The 20,200-nt window shown below is 36.3% G+C and overlaps 1 protein-coding gene and 1 non-coding gene across 2 annotated transcripts; one reads left to right on the plus strand and one right to left on the minus strand.

Annotated features, from left to right (window-relative positions):
* Positions 1 to 17,354: 17,354 nt before the first annotated feature.
* On the plus strand, positions 17,355 to 19,744 carry LOC133299931 (uncharacterized). Its single transcript, XM_061499424.1, has 5 exons — positions 17,355 to 18,083; positions 18,149 to 18,309; positions 18,460 to 18,882; positions 18,970 to 19,135; positions 19,190 to 19,744. Exons 1-5 carry the CDS (start codon positions 17,355 to 17,357, stop codon positions 19,742 to 19,744), a joined length of 2,034 nt encoding a protein of 677 aa, XP_061355408.1.
* On the minus strand, positions 17,700 to 17,806 carry LOC133299939 (small nucleolar RNA R71). The gene has a single exon (XR_009750002.1). It is a non-coding gene; the product is annotated as a small nucleolar RNA R71 (small nucleolar RNA).
* Positions 19,745 to 20,200: the final 456 nt, after the last annotated feature.

Genomic DNA, 20,200 nt, shown 5'->3' on the forward strand with positions numbered 1-20,200 from the left:
TATGTATAAGATGATAAGGTTCTAATTGAAATTTTTTTTTTCATAATTTCACTTAAATAAATTTTCAAGATAATCCTTTGTTATATTTTGAGTAATATTTATGATTTTTAATATAATATAAATAAATAACTTATATATTTTATACATAATTTATTTTTTAAGATAATGTTTAAAATAATTTCTAAACATAAAATTCTTATCTTAATTTATTAGAATTTTATAATATGATAATAATATAAGATAAAAATTAAGAAAAATAAAAAATTTCATATATGTATAAAACCACAAGGTGTCTAAGTGATGTATTTTTACAATCACAATGGGTAAACATGATACTTTGAAATCACATGGGGTTAAATAATATATTTTTGTAATCACAATAAATTTAAGTAATAAGTTTAAAATCATGGGGCCAAGTGATAGACCATGCAATCACATGGTCGAAAATGAAATTATCCCTTAAAAATATTCTCATAGTTATTGTTAATATCAGAACAAAAAATAAATAAATAAAGTTTTTTAAAATATCTACAAAAATATCTCTGTAGTTATCGTTAAAATTAATTGAGAAGCGCAAAACAAGAGAAAAATATCTAAAAATAATGAGCTTCTTTACTTTCTTATTTTACAAGTCTCTTTGAAACAAGAAAAAAATTAAAAATTAAATTTAAAAGCATGTGAGACAGGCTATCTGACACAACTAGTGTTTTTTCTATCAATAAACAACAAATTGGATTGTGGGAAACATATTTATATTTAGGGGATGGTCAATGTAATTCACCTCACATCATCACTTTCCCCCCATTTTTAAGGTGTTGTGACCCCTTCCATGTAGCACCCTATTAATTTATATATATATAAATTATAGTGTCAATAGCTCCCCTTACACATCACTCCCAGGATTGCACCACGTGATGTAATCTGATCCAACCAATCCCTAACTCCCTTCTTATAAATATCTCTCAACTAACCACCTTAACTCACACCTCTCGTTTCCAAGACCCAACACACTCACCTTCATCATTTTCCTTATTCTTTCCAAAATCACTCGAACTCTTCCAAATTTCTAATCAATTCCTCTTTTTTGAAAAGAATTCAGTGTCTGTTATTACATATTACAATGATAGAATATATGCAGGTGTTGTGGGATACAAGTTTGAAGGTCAGACTAAAGAAATATTGATATTATGTAGTACCAACTTGGACAATTTGAAGAGAAAAATTAATGGGAAGCTAAAGCTTCGTGGAAACTATTATGTCTTTTGGTTGACTTAATTCGAACATTGAAAAAATTCACTGTGTTGGAACTTTATAATGATGTTGAGTTGATGTTCAATGCATTTCAACAACAATTTGCAATGATGATGTTTGAGTTGTATGTTGACATTGCCTCTATGTGTAGCTCATTTTTGGATCTTAATATTCCACATTATGATGTTGCTACAAGTTATTGGGAGAACACATCCATTCAGTATGAAGAGGTTGGACCAATTCATTGTGAAAATACATTTGTTGAAATGAAGGTGATGCCTTGATCTTGGATGTTGAACCCTAAGGTTAAATATAATACCTCGCATTTCTAAATTAAATATTAAGATAATAAACATGGATTAAAGGGAAGGATTAGTGAAAATCCTGAAAATTAGGCCTAAATACAAAGAAAGGGCAAAACGGTAATTTAGCCATGCACACAACCCTAGGAAGGAAATTGAGTAGAAGGTCTCAGATGATAAAAATAACCCTGGAAATAGATTTAGAACGAAAAATTGAGTGGTAGGGCAAGTTTTAGAAAATTCAGTGAATAGTGTTTTTACCGGGTAAAAATATCGCGGTACAGTTGCACCGTAAAACGTGCCGATTGAGTTTTGAGCTCTAGATTTTGAATACAAGTTATAAATGATTTATAGAACTAGGAAATATGTTTTCTGATGAAAATTGATGGAAATAAGTAAGTTTGGGGAAGCGTGCCTACGGCGCGCGCAACAGCTTAAAACTGCGATTTCTCCGAACGACCGAAAAACTCTGGATCCATTTGATCAAGGACAATTAAAGGACAATGGTTAATGTTAAAAATTAGAGTTTCTAAATAGTTTATGAAATTATGGACGTTTAGTGGAATAGGCGGGAGATTTGAATTAATTTGAATCGCGTGAGGTGGCGGTGGGACCCGCCCCACTTAAGTGACATTTAAACACATGGCATGGGTCACTATTCATCATCTTTTTCTTCTTTCTCTCTCATCAAAACCGTGCTCCCTCCCTCCTCCATGGAAATTTGCTTTCAAATCTTCCTCCCTTAACTTCATCGATTCTTAATCGAATCAGACGATTCTTGTCTTGAAATTCGATGGAAATCACCACCCGAACCCGTTCCACCGATTAGGTTTCCTTGAAACCCTCTCATTTGAGAGATAATGGGCAAAACCAGCCACAAATTTTGTGAGAGATTTTATGATTTTGGAGTTGTTTGCTCAAGCCATTGCTTGGGGATCAATTGGAGCAGCCTTGTGACGTAATTGTGGGTAAGTTTCAACACCTCTCATGGATTGGTTTGAGGATTTATTTTCATGAACCCTAAAGGGGCTTTTGTTGATTTGTGTTGTTACAGAGCACAAATGGAAAATGTTTGTACATGAATTTGTCTTAGAATGATGTGTAGGAGCCATAAATGCAATAAAAATTATTGGTGAAAAATATGATTGTATGCCATGACTTTGTGTTTGGAATTGTGTTAGGATTGTATGAGGTATGGAGTAGTTAAATATTGATTGAAATTCCTTGGAGTATACCATTGTTGAATTCGACATTTAAGGAAAAAAGGAAGGAAATGATGTTGTTGAAATTACTTGGATGATACATTATGTGTTAAATGGTAATTAGATGGGCTGTGTGGTGGTTGGAAGATTGTAGAACCAATGGAAAATAATTGATGGTGTTAAGAGTTGTAAAGGAACCTAGAGCAAAATATTAGGCAAAACGAAGTTTGAAAGACGTAAAATTAAAAGTGGCACTTGATATGGCCTTTTGGTAACCTAAGGATGCCTAAGAAAATGAGAAAGAAAATTTAGAAAAATAAAATGTAAAATAAGCCTACCTTGGCCGAACCTACATGGTGTAGGGGAGGTTTTTTTTGACGTTTTTGTATTCTGATAGAATTGTCGTGTATTGATGATTCGTACATGGTTGTTGTAGGCTGGCGTACATTGATTTGAACCCCGAACCGTGAGTTTGGTGGATTGCCCTTGGTCCTGGACCAAGTGGGATTGAGGTAAGTAATTGGAACCATGCTTGTGTAATTGATGACTTGCATGTGTTGTATGAATTTTAAGTAATTGTGAATGTCCTCTGTGTAGGCATTTCTGCTGTATAAAGAGCTCAGAGAATATATTATTGGGAGCTAAGTGAAGAGGACTATACAGGTAACCTCTTGGTACTGGGGCTTGATCCGCTTGCGTGTTCCACCATGCACGTTGATGGTGATGGTAGGAAATGTATGTAAGTAATGTAGAATAACATGATCATGCATTTAGTATGTATTTTGGTACATAAGATATACCGAGTCTCTGGCCAGTAGACAGTTTTTCTTCGGGCGTTGCAGACTTCCACTGGATAGGTCTCCGAGAGGGAGTTCCAGTTAACCTAGGGTCGTGGTGTGTGATCCGGATATGAGCACACTAGGAAGTCTCAGGTGTATATGGATGGGAGGGGTGCCTCGGTTGGATGTTCTAGGAACACGCCTTGATTGAGACCCGTAGGCTTATATGCCGAGCCATTAGGCAGAACGTTGCGTGGTATTGGTAGCGACCATTCCACTTTGTCGTATTTTGTATCCTTATGTTTCCCAGTTTCTCTAAATCCCTTGCTTTATCCCGTTTTTCAAGATGTTATCTTATATTATTTATATGCATCGAAGTGAGCCATTGGACAAAGTTTTCTCCGGAATCTCTGGGTTACTGAGATATATCCGTATATCTCACCCCGTCTTGGGGGCTTTATTTCAGGAGGTAGCAGTGGTGCAGGAGCGGCGGGCAAGAAGCTCGTAGGATGAGTCATTGGAGGACTTTATACATTTTTCATTTTAATGGCCATTGGGCCTAGGCTAGACTTAGGGCATGAACATTGTATATGTTATTAGTAGGAGATTATGTCATAATTGTTCATGCTATTTTGGCCTAAGTCTAGATACTTATGAGTTATGACATTGGAGGTTTATTATTATGTTGCATTTGGAGTCTTATGAATCATGATGTAAATTGGATAATTGTAAATATTATACTTGGATCTTGTGTAATGTGAAGCATATGTAATATGAAGGAAGGGCCATAGGCCTATTTTAGGATTATGATTATGTGTATGATTAGCAAATGCATGCAAATGGACTTGATGATTGAAATATGTTAAGCATTACTAAAGTAAGCAATATGATACGAATTGTGTAATTAATATAAACTGTGATGGATTGTAAGTGTCCCAAGGCATTGTTGGTCCTTGTGTGTGCCACCCAATGATTGTTAGGTACATTTGAGGTCCTAGAACACATTTGCAAATTTGAGGACTTCTGTAAAAACAAAGGAAACTTTGGCGAAATTTCTAGAAATTGGCATAATTTAGGCAAACTTCGGGAGAGCATATCTCCCTCCACAATGGTCCGATAGGGAATTTCCATACTCCATTTTGAAGCTTGAGATGTCCTCTATCTTGTGGTAAAATTTGGTGAACTTCTGGTTTGGATGTCGGCCTGTAGAAGGCAGAGAACGCAGACTGCTAGAACGCAGAGAACGCAGTTCTGGACCGGTTTTGGGAAATTTATTCCCGCTTCGTTTCTCTGTCAAATTAGGTGTATGATATATAAAATTGAAGCTTGAGGTGTCTAGTTTATTGTATAAAACTTTGAGAGCAATTGGTTGAGTGGATTTGCTGCAGTAATTCGTGGAGTGAGGGATGTTTGGAGCTATTTTGGGGTTGGTTGGCAGTTTTGCTTGTCCAACTTCAAACGGCGATATCCGGAGCAAACAAGCTCTAAATAACTCATGTGATAGCTTACTAGAAACTTAATTTGGTGTAGAACAACATATCAAAAGATGGGAGGTTCGTAGAATGTGGTTTATCCGCAGAGAATTAAAGACCGAACCATGTTCGGATAGGTAGAAAACGTAAAGGTGAGAAATAGGCTAAGTGGGTTTATGGAAGCCCCTTAGTGACTTGTAGTAAGTAAAATAATTTATAAAATTAGTCTAAATAAGTATTCCGCAAAGAGTTTACAGTTACGGGCACATCTTTTAATTATTACGCTTTTTATTATTTTAATTGCTCGCGTAATAACGGAAAAAATTTACTCGTATTTTTATAAATGAATTGCTGTGATTGTAACTGCGCTTAATATCATAATTAATGTTTACAATACCGGTGTACAACGGGCTGTTACATTACAAAGCTTAAGTCATTGAGTTTTGATGATAACAAAACACTTACAGGCTCAACATGATTGCACAACATGGAAGTTAGTGCTGCAAGTCCCAAATGGTATTTGATGACCAAGACAACATGCAAAAATGTAAGAACTAATCAAAAAGTCAAAGTCAACCCTAAAGTCAAAATTTTCAAGTCAAACAAGGCACTACAAAGTTCGAGACTTGAAGATCAATGAAAAAATTTGAAGACAGAGACTTACACTGTTATATGTATAATTTTGATGTTATAGAAACTTAGAAAATGGGTATATTAAGCTTTATCAACAAAGGAATGCACATATAAGTCATATACTCACATATTAGGAGCATACATACTTGGATCATACATACAAAGTTACACACACATGGAAAATTGTTTAATTGTTGCTAGTAACATTCATTCATGTGTTAGAAGTGATTAAAAATCATTTAGAACTAAATTGGATCGAAGACTGCATGATTCAAGGTTGTTGTACATGATATATCCAGATATAGAATAACATGTATCCAAATATCCGAATACGTGTTATTGTATATCCGAATATAGATATCTGGATTCGAGCCCGATGGATATCCGAATATGTGATAGTTATGAACTTAAAATTCAAAATTATGAGTCCTTCATTATAAACGAGTATGATCTTCATAGGACTCCTATATAAATATGTAATTAGGGTTTCTAAAAAGGAATTAAGAGAAAAAAACATAGAAACACTACGATTTCAAGAATTAACCTTCATTTAGACTTGTTTTCCATACATTAAAAGAAAAGCTCAATATTCTTTTCATCTTCATATTTTCTCTGATTTTATTTGTAATTGTGAATGGAAAGAGGTTGCTCTACATATGTTTTGAGTTGTTTGGCTACTATAAATTCGTTTTGATCAATTAGAGTGATCATATAGGTGTATAGGATGAGTTTGATCAAGGTTGATCAAAGATCTTGTAAAATTTCACTTGTAAATCGGTTTCTCAGGTACCAGTTGGAAGTTCTGAGCTTATTGGATCGACAACCTCAGTTTGGATGTAGCCCTTCAGTGGTTTGAGGGTGAACCAGGATAAATCTTGTGTTTGATCTTCCTGACCCTTATCTTTTTAATTTCCACTATTAAATCATTGTTTATGTTGTTTACATTATTTTGAATCTATTTTTGGGTTGGTAAGGGTTTAATTTCTGTTCTACCATGTTTTCTTGAGATTTCTTGTAAAAAGGGTTTGAAAAACAAGGTTTCTTGGAAAAGAAGTCACAATTCACCCCCTCATGTGGTATTCTAAGTCATTCTTGTTCAACAATTAGCCTCAGAGATTAGGTTCTTTATTTGTAGGTTTAATCGCCTAGAGATAAAAATCCATAGAAAGGGCTTTTCTAAACAATGATTTGCCCTAAAAAAATCGTTCAACCAATAGACTACCTTATTTCTATGGACGAATTATCCATTGAAAATCTAGGATACAAATCTTTCTAGAATCTGTAGATTTGAGGGTTTGGAGTAGTGTTGATGAGGGATATAAATCTCCCACTATTTTGGATGGAAATAATAACGAAGTTCCAAAGAATGTCAAAAAATATAGTGAATTAGAGCTTAAGGAAGATCAATGGAATGTCAAGGCTAAAAACCTAATAAAAAATGCTATAAGCAGAGATGAGTAATTTAGGATAGCCTTTTGTCAGACTGCTAAAGAGATATGGAAAATGTTATAAATTACACATGAAGGCACTAATAAGGTCAAGAGATCTAAACAAAATGCACTCATTAGAGAATTTGAGACTTTTGAAATGCTTGATGATGAAATTGTTTATGATTTACAAAAGCTTTTTAATATCATTATTACAATGTTGAATGCTTTAGGTATTCATTACAATGAGGAGCAACTTGTCAACGAAATCTTGAGGTGCATGACCAAGGAGTGGGATGATAAAGTTTTAGCAATATATGAGTCAAAGGACCTAGATACATTGCAAATTGCCACTAGCTCCAAGAATATGAATTTGAGATAAAGAGACATATATTGAGAGACCAATCCAGAAAGAAGGTCAAAGAGGTTGCTCTCAAGACCACGTGTCTCTCTCTTTTCATAACTTGATTAATCTTCCTTTGCATGTCCATCACCAAGAGATCAGCACCCTTAATCCGCTCCACACATGCTCGTGTAAAATTGGTTATGGCTTGATATGAGTGTACGGCGAGATGGGAAAAGGCAAAAGAATGGTGGCTATGGTTGTCTTTTGATCGATGGTCCTAAAGATGTGCTTATGAGTCATTGCGATATTTTTTACTTTCTTATTTGTTTTTCCACTTCAGCCCTTCCTCTTTCTGTACAATTCCTCATTCACCTTTGTGTAACAGAAGCCATCTCTTAACTTTGCAAAGCTAGACTTGTTAACATTTAGGCTGGTTATATTTCTGAATTTGGGCTAGAGGTCCTGCATAAGTAATTCAAATAATCCAGCCCATTACTCATGTATCAGAATAAAACTTTAAAGTTACATGACCATGGTTTACATATCACATCAGGGATTCACTCTTAAACTTTTTCTTGAATTTAAGGTAAAAAATTAACAGTTTTAAGTCTCTTTCGGAGACTTATCAGGTACCAAAAGTCAGATGAGTTTGCTTAAATTGTAGGTATAAGTGTGCTTGAGGGCTAAAAGCACAAAGTGGTACCTTGATAGTGGATGCTCCAAGCCCATGACCGGTGATGTAACTAGATTCTCTTCAATCATCATGAAACAACATAGACATATCACTTATGGAGACAATAACCGAGGCAAGATACTTGGAATTAGTAAAATTGGTAATTCTTCTATTATTTTTATTGAAGATGTGCTACCATTAAAAGGTTTAAAACACAACTTACTTAGCATGAGTCAATTATGTGATAAGCAATCAAAGTCTCATTTGGTTCCATGACATGCCATATTACTAGCTTACTTGATGGTGAAGTTAAGTTTATAGGTCATAACATTGATAATATTTATATGCTTGACCATGATAATTGTTCTTCACATGATGCTAAATGTTTTTTATGTAAGAATAATGAAACTTGGTTATGGAATAGGCGTATTGCTTATATAGGAATGAGTTGTCTAATTAAGTTAGTTAAAAAGGAATTAGTCATTGGATTGCCTAAACTCAAATTTGAAAAATATAGAATGTGTGATGCTTGCCAAAAAGGGAAATAAGTAAAGACTTCATTTAAAAGCAAGATGTTGTTTCCACTTTTAGGCCACTTGAGTTATTACATATGGATTTGTTTGGTCCCATAAGGATAATGAGTTTTAGTGGTAATTACTATGCACTTGTTATAATAACCCAAATAATTACAATTGTCTAAATGGGAGTTATTTAATAAATAAAAAAGGGTTAATTAGATAAAATGTCTAATTTAGAGTTAAGTCACTTTTTGGGGCAAAAGTGCAAATGATAAAAGTGTTGGGATAAAAGTGCAAATCATAATATTATGAGGCTTAAGTGGATATTAGTATGCGTAGAAGATTAAGGAGAGGTAAAATGGTATTTTCCTATTGAAGATATTTTCTAATACCAATATTTTCTCTCATACCCCCCTTCATTCCATAGTTGTCTTCCTTTCTCCCCTTGAAGTTATTTTCTTTTATCTTCTTCTCCCTGCAAGATTCAACCAAGTGATGAAAGAATAATGTAAGTTCAAGTTCCATCTTCTTTTTCCTTCTTGTGTGTGACCATTCTAGAGCAAGAAGCCACCATCTCTATTTTTATCTTCCTCACTATTGATTTTGGGAAAAATCCACCTTCTCTTGCAAATTTGGGATGCCACTTTGAGGGAGCTAGAAGGAGAAGAGTTTGTCCCCATTGAAGCTTGGAGCTTCATATTGACATGCTTGAGAGGTTAGAGGTAAAAGCCATGAGCTTCTCTTGAGTTCTTGAGAATGTTGTAACCTGGGGTTCTCAAACATTGGGGGTTTTAGGTTGTGAGTTGAATTAACGAAATTGATAGTTGTTTTGTATGTATTTGATGTCTGTTTATCTGGATAAATTGATAGTATGGTTTATTAGGTGATGAAGGGTGTCCATATACTTGAAACAGGTCTAAGGCATCATGGAGCCTTTCAAGTTCGTACTTAGCGTGCTATAATGTGCTAGAGAGAGCTAATATTCGCTACGAACATTTTCTCTCTGTTTGAGTGCATTACAACATGTTTGAGAGTGCTAAAATATGCTATGAGATAGTAAGCAACCATTTGAGGGCGCTATAGCGCACTAGAGTACACTTCAACGCCTTAAATACGAAGAAAATAATTTTTGTGCGCACTACAATGTGCTACTGGGCGCTATAGCAAACTAGACAGGGGGAAAACTTGTGCTGTAACGCACTAGAAAAGTGCTGCAGTGCACTAAAATGTGTGCACTGAGCCAACACCTTTAACTTATCTTTTACCCCTCGAGGCTTATATGTGCCACTTATTATGGGGTTGTAGACTCATGTAAGATACTTTTAACCAAGATAATCTTAGTAATTAAGGAATTAGATGTTAACGAACGCAAAATGAGTTTATTTGAAAAATGATTATTATTGATTGATTTATTTGCCTTTGGTAGGCTATTATTGGTGGAATTATTGTTATGGCTTATGGAATAAAGGAAAAAGGAACATGGAAGCTTAACACTAAGAGGAAAACTCTTGGACCTTGGGATTAGTCTCACTTATTGTTCCACCATGCTCCTTTGGAGTTATGGCTACGGTATTAGATGATTGGTTGATTGTTAGTTGTATGACATAGTTGCATTCATATGGAGTTGTTGCGCAACGGACCAATAAACAAGCACTAAGGGCTAGATTGTACGGTTAATGTACGGACTAATGTATAATTGAAAGCTTAAATTGATGAATAGATTGTTTAGTTCTTTGGCCAATTGAACATGGATATGGACTTCCCTTGGGGATTTATTCTAAGAGGTATAACTCTTGGAAGTTTGATACAGACAATAGCTTTGAGGTATATAACAACCCAAACCATTAAGATTTGATTATGTATGGCCATTATGGATCTATTAAATAAGTATAGGAAATTATGGAATAAGTTATGTAATTTTACGGTAAATATGTTACAAAAGCAAGAATTGATTTGTTAATCATTCGATTGACATGAAATAAATTATAAAAATACAATTCATGCCAAGCAAGTCAATTAGGACCCTTATAGTAATATTTCAAAAGTTTGGGGGTCAAAGTTTAATTATGTGAAAGTATAGGGACCATTTTACAAAATTAGGTCTAAACTTTAATTAAATGATATGATTAAATTCTATGGAATATTTTAAGAGTTTTAAGTAGTCTTAAACCATGTTAATTACGTCTAGAATAATTATAAAAATCAGGACAAGAATTAATAAAATCAACCAATAGAAAATAAGATGACATAAGTGTAAAAAGTCAACAAAAGTGTGTTAGATATTTCCTACACTCTCAAGGTCGGTTTTCCCTTCTTCTTAAGGATCAAAATCTGCATTCTTCTTCTTCTCTATATCGTGGAAGCCATAGGAGGAAGGAGAGCTCAAGAACTTGGTTTTTTTAGTCACAAAAATGCATAGTTTCTTTGAGAGAAAATCTTTCTAGTTACCTTGTGAGTAAAACCCTAGTTTCTAATCTTCAAAAGAAGCCTTGTGTGCCTTATTTTCTCCTCTCAAATTCATAGACCATCAACTGCAATAAAGGGGAAATTTGTGATTTTGATGCTTGTTTGAAGGATAATTCATGATATAGTTTTTTTGAAGTGATTTAAGGTATTAAACCTAACTTTTAGTGGTTGTTTCCTTCAATTTAGGTTAGGGTTTGTGTGTACAAGATTGATTTTGATATAGATTTATCATGTTTATATGAAGTGGTTTACAGTCTAAGTGATGGGTTTTTTATTCTTTGGTGGTTGTTGAAGAAAAATAACTGATTGGATTGTTAAAAATCAAACTATAGGATGACATAATGCCTCGGCCTATGAATGAAAAATTATGAAGAGTATGTGTTTGTTGTAATGTCAAGGTGAAATTAGAGTTATAACTTGGTTTATTGAAGGTTCAAGTAAATAAAAATGTTAAGGTTTTTGAAAGAAAATTAATGAAACCTAAAAAACCAAATTTGCGTTGTTTTTGAAAAATTCATATCCGAAGGTTATAGAACTCCAAATTGAGTGTGGTTTATGCCAAATTAAAGTTGCACGTGTCTAGTATAACTGATAAACCCTTGGTTTACCATATTTTTAGGCCAAATTACATAAAGATTATATGATAGATTGCATGGAATTCAAGGTGTTATATGATAAAATAATAAAGATTTGAGAATTGAGCTAATGTTTTGATATCTTGCTCATTTTGAAGGTAAATTCACAAGATTTGGTGCTAAGAAGTGATAAAGGAATCATAACAAAGATTTGAAGCTCAATCTGTTAGCCCAATCTGCAGGATCTTAAATAAAAACAGAAACAAATCAAGATTTGATTAGGAATTGATGGAGATTCATAGGGAGATTTGATAAAGAATTAAAAGATATGGCTTCAAAGGTTATAAATAGGGAGCTTGAGGTCAAGGGAATTCACACATTCATACACACCACGGAAAATACACAGAGACCCAAAGGAGGAATCCTGTTGCGGAGCGTTGGAGCACCGAGGAACCAAGTCAACATCACACCAATGGAGGCTTGGGGTTCTCTTTTTAACAGAAGTTGCTGTCATTCGCAGCTTGATGATATATTGAATTGGGTCTATTATATAGACCAAGATTTACAATTGGTTACATCAGGAAATCAGCTAAACTTAAGGAACAGAAAGCATAAATCAAGCTAATCTATTTACATCAGGAAATCAGCTAAACTTAAGGAACAGAAAGCATAAATCAAGCTAATCTATTTACATCAGGAAATCAGCTAAAACTAAGGAACAGAAAGCATAAATCAAGCTAATCTATTTTAATATACAAGGTAACAAACCGTGATAGTTACAATCAGGATCCTAACAAATTAATGCTACTCTAATACTCCCCCTCAAGGTGGAGCATGGAGGGAGGAGATGCCCAACTTGGAAGTCAAAAAATCGAATTGTTTGGATCCAAGTGCTTTGGTCATAATATCTGCGGGTTGAGAACTAGTGGGGATATGTTGAGTAGAAATAGTCTTGCTGAGAAGATAGTCCCGAACAAAATGGCAATCTAACTCGATATGCTTGGTACGCTCATGGAACACTGGATTAGAAGCAATATGAATAGCAGACTGACTGTCACAAAACAGTTGCATAGGGGCTGCATGAGGAATATCAAGAGAGCTGAGAAAAGACTTTAACCAAATAAGCTCAGAAGTCGCAGCTGCCATGGCACGGTATTCAGCTTCAGCAGAGGAGCGGGATATTGTGTTTTGCTTCTTGGTTTTCCAAGAAATAGGAGAATGTCCAAGAGTAACAAAATAACCAGTGACTGATTTTCGAGTCAAGGGACAACTAGCCCAATCCGAATCACAATAGGCACGAAGAAGAAGATCACTGTCAGATCGAAGAAGGAGTCCTTGGCCAGGATTGGACTTAATGTACCGAAGAACACGAATAGCCGCATCGTAATGTATCTGCATAGGATGCTGCAAAAACTGAGAAAGTGTGTGAACTGCATAACTAAGTTCTGGTCGTGTAATCGTGAGATATACAAGACGGCCAACAATACGTCTATAACGTTTAGGATCATCAAACGGAGGTCCTTCAGCAAGAGCAAGCTTGTGATTGGGATCCATAGGATAAGCAACCGGTTTACAACTTTGAAGTCCACATTCCTTAAGAATATCCAAAGCAAATTTGCGTTGAGTAAGAAACAAACCGGTCTTGCTTCGAGCAAATTCAATGCCAAGAAAATACTTGAGGGGACCAAGATCTTTGATTTTAAACCAGGTTTGTAAATGAGCTTTGACACGGTCACAGAGAGAAGGATCACTACCTGCCAACAAAATATCATCTACATAGACAAGTATAGCAACATAATGGGAACCAGTCGAGTAAGTGAACAACGTATAATCAGCACGAGACTGAACAAAGCCGAAACTGAGGAGAGAACTACGAAGCTTAGCAAACCAATTTCGTGGGGATTGCTTGAGACCATAAAGTGAACGTTGAAGCTTACAGGCGTGACCAGACTTGGTTTGGGAGAAACCGGGAGGAAAACGCATAAAGACTTCTTCATCCAAATCGCCATGGAGAAAGGCATTTTGAACATCCAGCTGAAAAATGCTCCATTTTCGAGCTACAGCTACAGATAAAAATGTACGCACACTTGTCATTTTAGCCACCGGTGCAAAAGTCTCAGTGTAATCTTCTCCTTCGATCTGATTGTTCCCAGCAATAACCAGACGCGCTTTATAGCGTTCAATGGTTCCATCAGAATTGTACTTGATGCGGTACACCCACTTACATGGAATAGCTTTCTTACCAGAAGGGAGAGGTTGAATTTGCCAAGTATGATTGGCTTCCAATGCATCAATTTCGGCTTGCATGGCTTTCTGCCAATGAGGATATTGCATAGCCTCTTTAAATGATTTGGGTTCCAGGTTACTATCCACGGCGGCAAGAAAAATCTGATGGTGCGAAGAAAATAATGCATTAGAAACATAATGATCAATGGAATATTGAATACCTGAGTCGATTGGAGAAGTGGAGAGACGAGGAAAGGGTGTAGTCATTGTGTTGCATACATAATCCTTTAAATGAGATGGGGGACGTCTGGCACGCTGTTCACGAATATCTGCCACAGATGCAGTGTTGGGTTCTGTCAACGGAACCGGTGAACCAGGGACATCCGTGGATGAAGTAATAGAACCCGGAACTGGGGAGGACGAACTCCCCCTGTCATCAAGCTCCGCTGTGGGAGTATCAATAGCAGTAACAGGTGCCACATCATAATCGGTGAAGACAGCTTGTGGTGACGGTACATGGACAGAAGGTGCAGATGAAGTTGCAGCCAATGGAAAAATAGTTTCATGAAATAAAACATCACGAGAAACAAATATTTCATGAGTGGAGATATCCATGACCTTCCATCCTTTTTTGTTGAAAGGGTAGCCAACAAACACACACTTACGGGAGCGAGGAGCGAACTTGTCATGTGGTTTGGGTAAAACAGTAGTGTAACATAAACTCCCAAAGACCCGTAAGTGATCATACTTTGGTGGAGTGCCATGCAAAACTTCATAGGGACACTGACCACCAAGGAGTGGAGTCGGTGTCCTGTTGATGAGGTGAGCAGCGGTCAAGATGCATTCTCCCCAAAGAGATATAGGTAAGTGACCATCAAAACGCAAAGCACGAGCCACGTTGAGGATGTGACGATGACGACGTTCAACGCGTCCATTTTGCTGTGGGGTGTAAGTGCATGATAATTGATGATGAATACCGTAGGATGAGAGAGCCTCTTGGACTACAGATGACAAAAATTCAGTCCCATTATCACTCTGAATTCGCTTAACAGATGCATCATATTGGGTGCGAACCAAGTGGAGAAACCGAAGTAAACATGTGGAAGTTTCAGTTTTATTGCGCATCAAAAAAATCCAAACATGTCTACTAAAATCATCGACTACAGTTAAAAAATAGCGGGCACCAGTTGTAGATGCCATATGATATGGCCCCCATATATCACAGTGAAGTAAATCAAAAGGATGTAAACAACGTTTATTATTAATAGGAAAAGGACGTCGTGGTTGTTTGGCTTTACAACAAACGTCACAAGGAGCCAAATTATTTGCATTGGAAATAAAAGGTAACAAAGATAAATAACGGGAAGATGGATGTCCTAGACGACGATGCCATAGTGCTGCAGAATCTGACGTACTGGCAACATGAGCAGAAGCTGATGATGCACACAATATATACACCCCTTCTCGTTCAACACCCGTTCCAATCGTCCTCTTCTGCTTTAGGTCCTGTATCAAACAAACAGAATTAACAAACAATGCCAAGCAAGACTGGCGCAGAAGCTGAGATACAGAAATCAAATTACAAGCCAACGAAGGGACATAAAGAACATTGGAGAGATGAAGAGAAGAGCCCAAAGTAATGCTGCCACATTGCGTAGCAATATCATGAACTCCATTCGGCAGTCCCACAGAACAAGGAGAAATAGAATGCACATTGGATAGATAGGAGAGTGTGCCCGTCATGTGTTGGGATGCACCACTGTCGATGATCCAAGATGGGTGTAGGTAAAAGGGTGACTTAGAATCAGAAACCTTGAAGGTTTTAGGTGCGGAAGTCATGATGAAAAAAAAAAAAAATGAAGGCTTGTTGATCGTCAAGCTCTTGATACCATAACAGAAGTTGCTGTCATTCGCAGCTTGATGATATATTGAATTGGGTCTATTATATAGACCAAGATTTACAATTGGTTACATCAGGAAATCAGCTAAACTTAAGGAACAGAAAGCATAAATCAAGCTAATCTATTTACATCAGGAAATCAGCTAAACTTAAGGAACAGAAAGCATAAATCAAGCTAATCTATTTACATCAGGAAATCAGCTAAAACTAAGGAACAGAAAGCATAAATCAAGCTAATCTATTTTAATATACAAGGTAACAAACCGTGATAGTTACAATCAGGATCCTAACAAATTAATGCTACTCTAATACTTTTCTTTACTATTGTTGTTGAATTCAGTATGCTAGGCTAGAATTTTATGTAGTTAGGGGTAGATGGAACCCAATTGAATCGTTTATGTTTATGGATTAAGTTGTTCTTGAATTTTTTTCTTTTTATAATTTAATAAATTTATTTGTCTTTAATGCTTTCAATGAGTTTTCTCCTTAGAGATTGATTTAGGGGAATTGTATGACAATAGGGATGTTGGTGCATGAACCTGATTTGATAAATTTATCATAATCCTTGTGATCTAGGGATAGACATAGGGCAATTGTGCAATCTTTAAATTCTTGATCTTAATGCATATTTTTTTGGGGAATAATCGGGGAACTAGAGTTCTTGCAAGATCACATAGATTTAGGGTAGCAAGAAATTGAGCCCTAATCAACTTAGAAAGAATTGATTGGCATTATATTAAGAGCGATTCTTGACAGTTTAATTCGTAGCATAAAGAGAAAATTAGGGGAAGTCGAAACCTTAACTACGCTCTTTCTTGATTTTCAAAACTTTCATCTTTTTTACTTTCTTGCTTTTAATTCTGAAATTGAATGCTATTGCTTTTTTAATTTCAATTCTTTTCATCTCAAATTCGATTGTCCAACTAAATCGTTGTTAGCGAACTAGTGCTTGAAAACCAATCCTCGTGGGAACGATCTCGTACTCAATACACTTTTATTACTTTTACGACTGGTGCACTTGCCGAAGTCGCAACAAGTTTTTGGCGTCGTTACCGGGGATTGGGTCCTTCAACATTAGAAGAAACTATAAGCAATCTAGATTGGACTTTTTATTTTCCTGCAATTTAAATTTTCTGTATAATTTTATTTTATTCTATTTTATTTTATTTTATTTTATTTTGTTTTTGTTTTATTTTTATTTTTTATTTTTTAAATTGCTTTTTTATTTTTATTTTTAAATTTATTTTAATTTCATTTATTTTTTATTTTTTAAAACCATTTTATTTTTATTTTTTTTGTATAATTCTGCATTTTCTGCATTATATTTTTTTTTGTTAAATTTCATGTTTTCTATTTTCTGCATTTTCTGTTTTTCTGCATAATCTTAGTTTATGCGAAGTACTGTTAACCCACAATCCTTGCAGTTTGATCCTGAGATAGATAAGACAGCCAGAAATCTCAAAAAAAGCGCAAAAGAAATAAAAGCAAAAGAAGCAAAAGCATAAAGCTCGACGGAACCAAAGGAAGAAACTATGGGTGACAACAACGTGATTCAGAATCCTCCCATGAACTTTGGGAGATTACATGACTCCAGCCCGAGTTCCGCAGACGGCGAGTATTGTTAGACCCAATGTGGAAGCTAACAACTTTGAGCTCAAGCCAGCACTGCTGCAACTGATTCAAAAAGATCAGTTCGCTGGAGGAAGCACCGAAGACCCCTACAGTCATCTAGAAAATTTCTTGCTCTACTGTGACACCTTGAAGATGAATGGAGTCTCACGTGACGCCATCTTGCTCAGACTCTTCCCATGCTCACTGAAGGAAGAAGCAAGAGGGTGGTTGCGGTCACTGCCTCAAGGAACCATCACCAACTGGGATGATTTGGCGACCAAGTTCTTAGCCAGATTCTTCTCAGCTTCAAAGATGGCAAGGCTCAAAGGAGAGATCACTGCTTTTGAACAAAAAGAAAGTGAATCCTTGTACGAGGCATGTGAAAGGTTTAAAGGACTACTCCGGAAGTGTCCCCAACATGGAATTGAAGCTTGGGAGAAAGGACGAATCTTCTTCCAAGGAATGACGCCGAGCACAAGAACCTTTGTGAATGCTGCAGGAGGGGGATCATTGAAAACAAAAACTCCAAAGGAAGCACTGGAATTGCTGGAATCTTTAGACTCTCAGGAGTTCGATAATTCTCCCGTCTCACAAAGGAGAGCGAGAATCATGAAGCTTGACGACTACGATGCGTTGTTGGCTCAGAATGAACAAATATTGCAAATAAATAAGAAAACAAGCACAATTAGATGCTCTTACAAAGTAATTTTCTAATTCTCAAGTTTCTTCTGTTAATAATTCTCAAGTTACTTGTGGTATTTGTGCAGGTACTCACTCATGCTACTGAATATTGCGATTTCATGAAGGCACTTGAAAATGCAGAAGTCAACAAAATCTGGTATGATCAAAAGAACTATAATAATCTGGGGAGGAACCAATATGGAAATAACTACAATCCAGGGAGGAAAAATCAAAATCAACACCCAGGGTTTTGTTACAAATCAAATCATAAGTTGAATCCTCCTCCACCAGTGCAACAATAGCCTCCACCACAAGGTAACACTTCAGAGTGGGAGAAAGCCTTTGCACAGCTATCCAAGACCACCTCAGACTATATTCAAAATGCAAATGCCTTCAGAGATGAAACAAGAGCTTTATTCCGAAACCAAGAAGCTTCTATCCGGAATCTTGAAACTCAGATTGGCCAGTTGTCACGGCAGTTTGCTGAAAGAACTCAGGGCACCTTCCCGGGAAACACTATCATTAATCCTAGAGAGCACTGCAATGCAATTACCACAAGAAGTGGGACAGTGATTCAGCCTATAGAGAAGCATCTCGAAGAAAAGAAAAGGAATGGAGAAGCACCCGTTGAAAAAGAGAAGAAAGAAAAGGCAAAAGATAATATTGAAGTTGACAAGAGCAATCCTGAAAAAGTTGAAAGGAAACTGTTTAAGTGGGAGAAGAAGAAAGCTTTAGAAAGGCAAGACAAGCCCTTAGATTTCTCCCCATATGCTCGAATTCCTTATCTTCAGATATTAAAGAAAGAGATTCAGAAGCAGCAGTATTCAAAGTTTCTAGACATATTCAGGAGGTTGCAGATCAACATTCCTTTTGCTAAAGCTTTAGTGAACATGCCCAATTATGCAAGGTTCATGAAGGATCTGTCATCAAGGAAGCGTAAGTTGCGGGAATGTGAGACAATAAATCTGATGGAGGAATGTAATGCTATCATCCAAAAGAAGTTACCTACCAAAGTCAAGGATCCAGGGAGCTTCAGTATTCCATGCACTATAGGAAAAGTGGAAGTGGATAACGTCTTATGTGATCTTGGAGCTAGCATCAATGTCATGCCACTCTTCATGATGAAGAAGCTGGGGATTACTGAAGTGAAGCCCACAAGGACGATAGTGCAACTGGCTGACCGCTCTTCAAAGCAAGCTTGTGGCATCATTGAGAATATACTGGTAAAGGTAGACAAATTCATCATCCCTGTTGATTTTTTCATCCTTGATATAAAGGAAGATGCCACAATTTCAATGATCTTCGGAAGACCCTTCTTGGCAACTTCAGGAGCGCTGATTGATGTACTTAAAGGTGAGTTGATCTTACGGGTAGACGAAGAACAAGCAGTATTCAAGTTCTTGGACAAAGAAGTTTCCCCACATGTAGCTCAATTGAAAGATCAAGTCTTCTATATCGGTGAAAGGAAAGGTGAAGAAGAGCACAATGAGGAGTCTTATCAAGAAAGTAAGCCAAAAGTTAAGATGGAGAAGCCCAGTAGCAAAGGAAAGCATGTAAAAGTCAAGTTCAAAGTTCCTGAGACTACTTTACCTCATCCATATGCAGAAGAGCACTATGGTAGGACACAATTTCTGAATGATGGAGCTTGGTCATCACCAAGATCATGCTTTGAGCCACCATGATCACAAGTCAGGTACGTCGGGCTCGTGACGTTAAACAAGCGCTAATTGAGAGGTAACCCAACACTTTACTATTTTTAATTTTTCTATTTTAGTTATTTCACTTTTAGTTAATTAAATAAGAAAATACAAAAAAATTAGATAGAGACTAAGGTGATCAAGTGATAGTTGAAAAAGAGGACCACCAGCCTTCCAGCCCGAGACTTATGATGGATCCGAAGAGAAGAATGCCTATGACGCCGCACTGAGAGGGACCATCACGTATCCGGCTGCTGAGGGCCAGGATGATGAGGATGAGGATACCATAATGACACCCGCCATTGTGCGAGATGCAGAGGACGAGTAGGGGCTTGATGAATGATCACTTTAGCTATTTTCATTTTATTTCTGTTTTCATTTCGATTATTTCTTTTTATTGTTATGGTATGAGATAACCCTGTGATGCAGTATAGTATTTCA

This window comes from Gastrolobium bilobum, unplaced genomic scaffold (assembly GCF_033153095.1).
Source record: "Gastrolobium bilobum isolate Gb01-03AN ecotype WA unplaced genomic scaffold, APGP_CSIRO_Gbil_v1 utg6164, whole genome shotgun sequence".
In the NCBI taxonomy this organism is placed as follows: Eukaryota; Viridiplantae; Streptophyta; class Magnoliopsida; order Fabales; family Fabaceae; genus Gastrolobium; species Gastrolobium bilobum.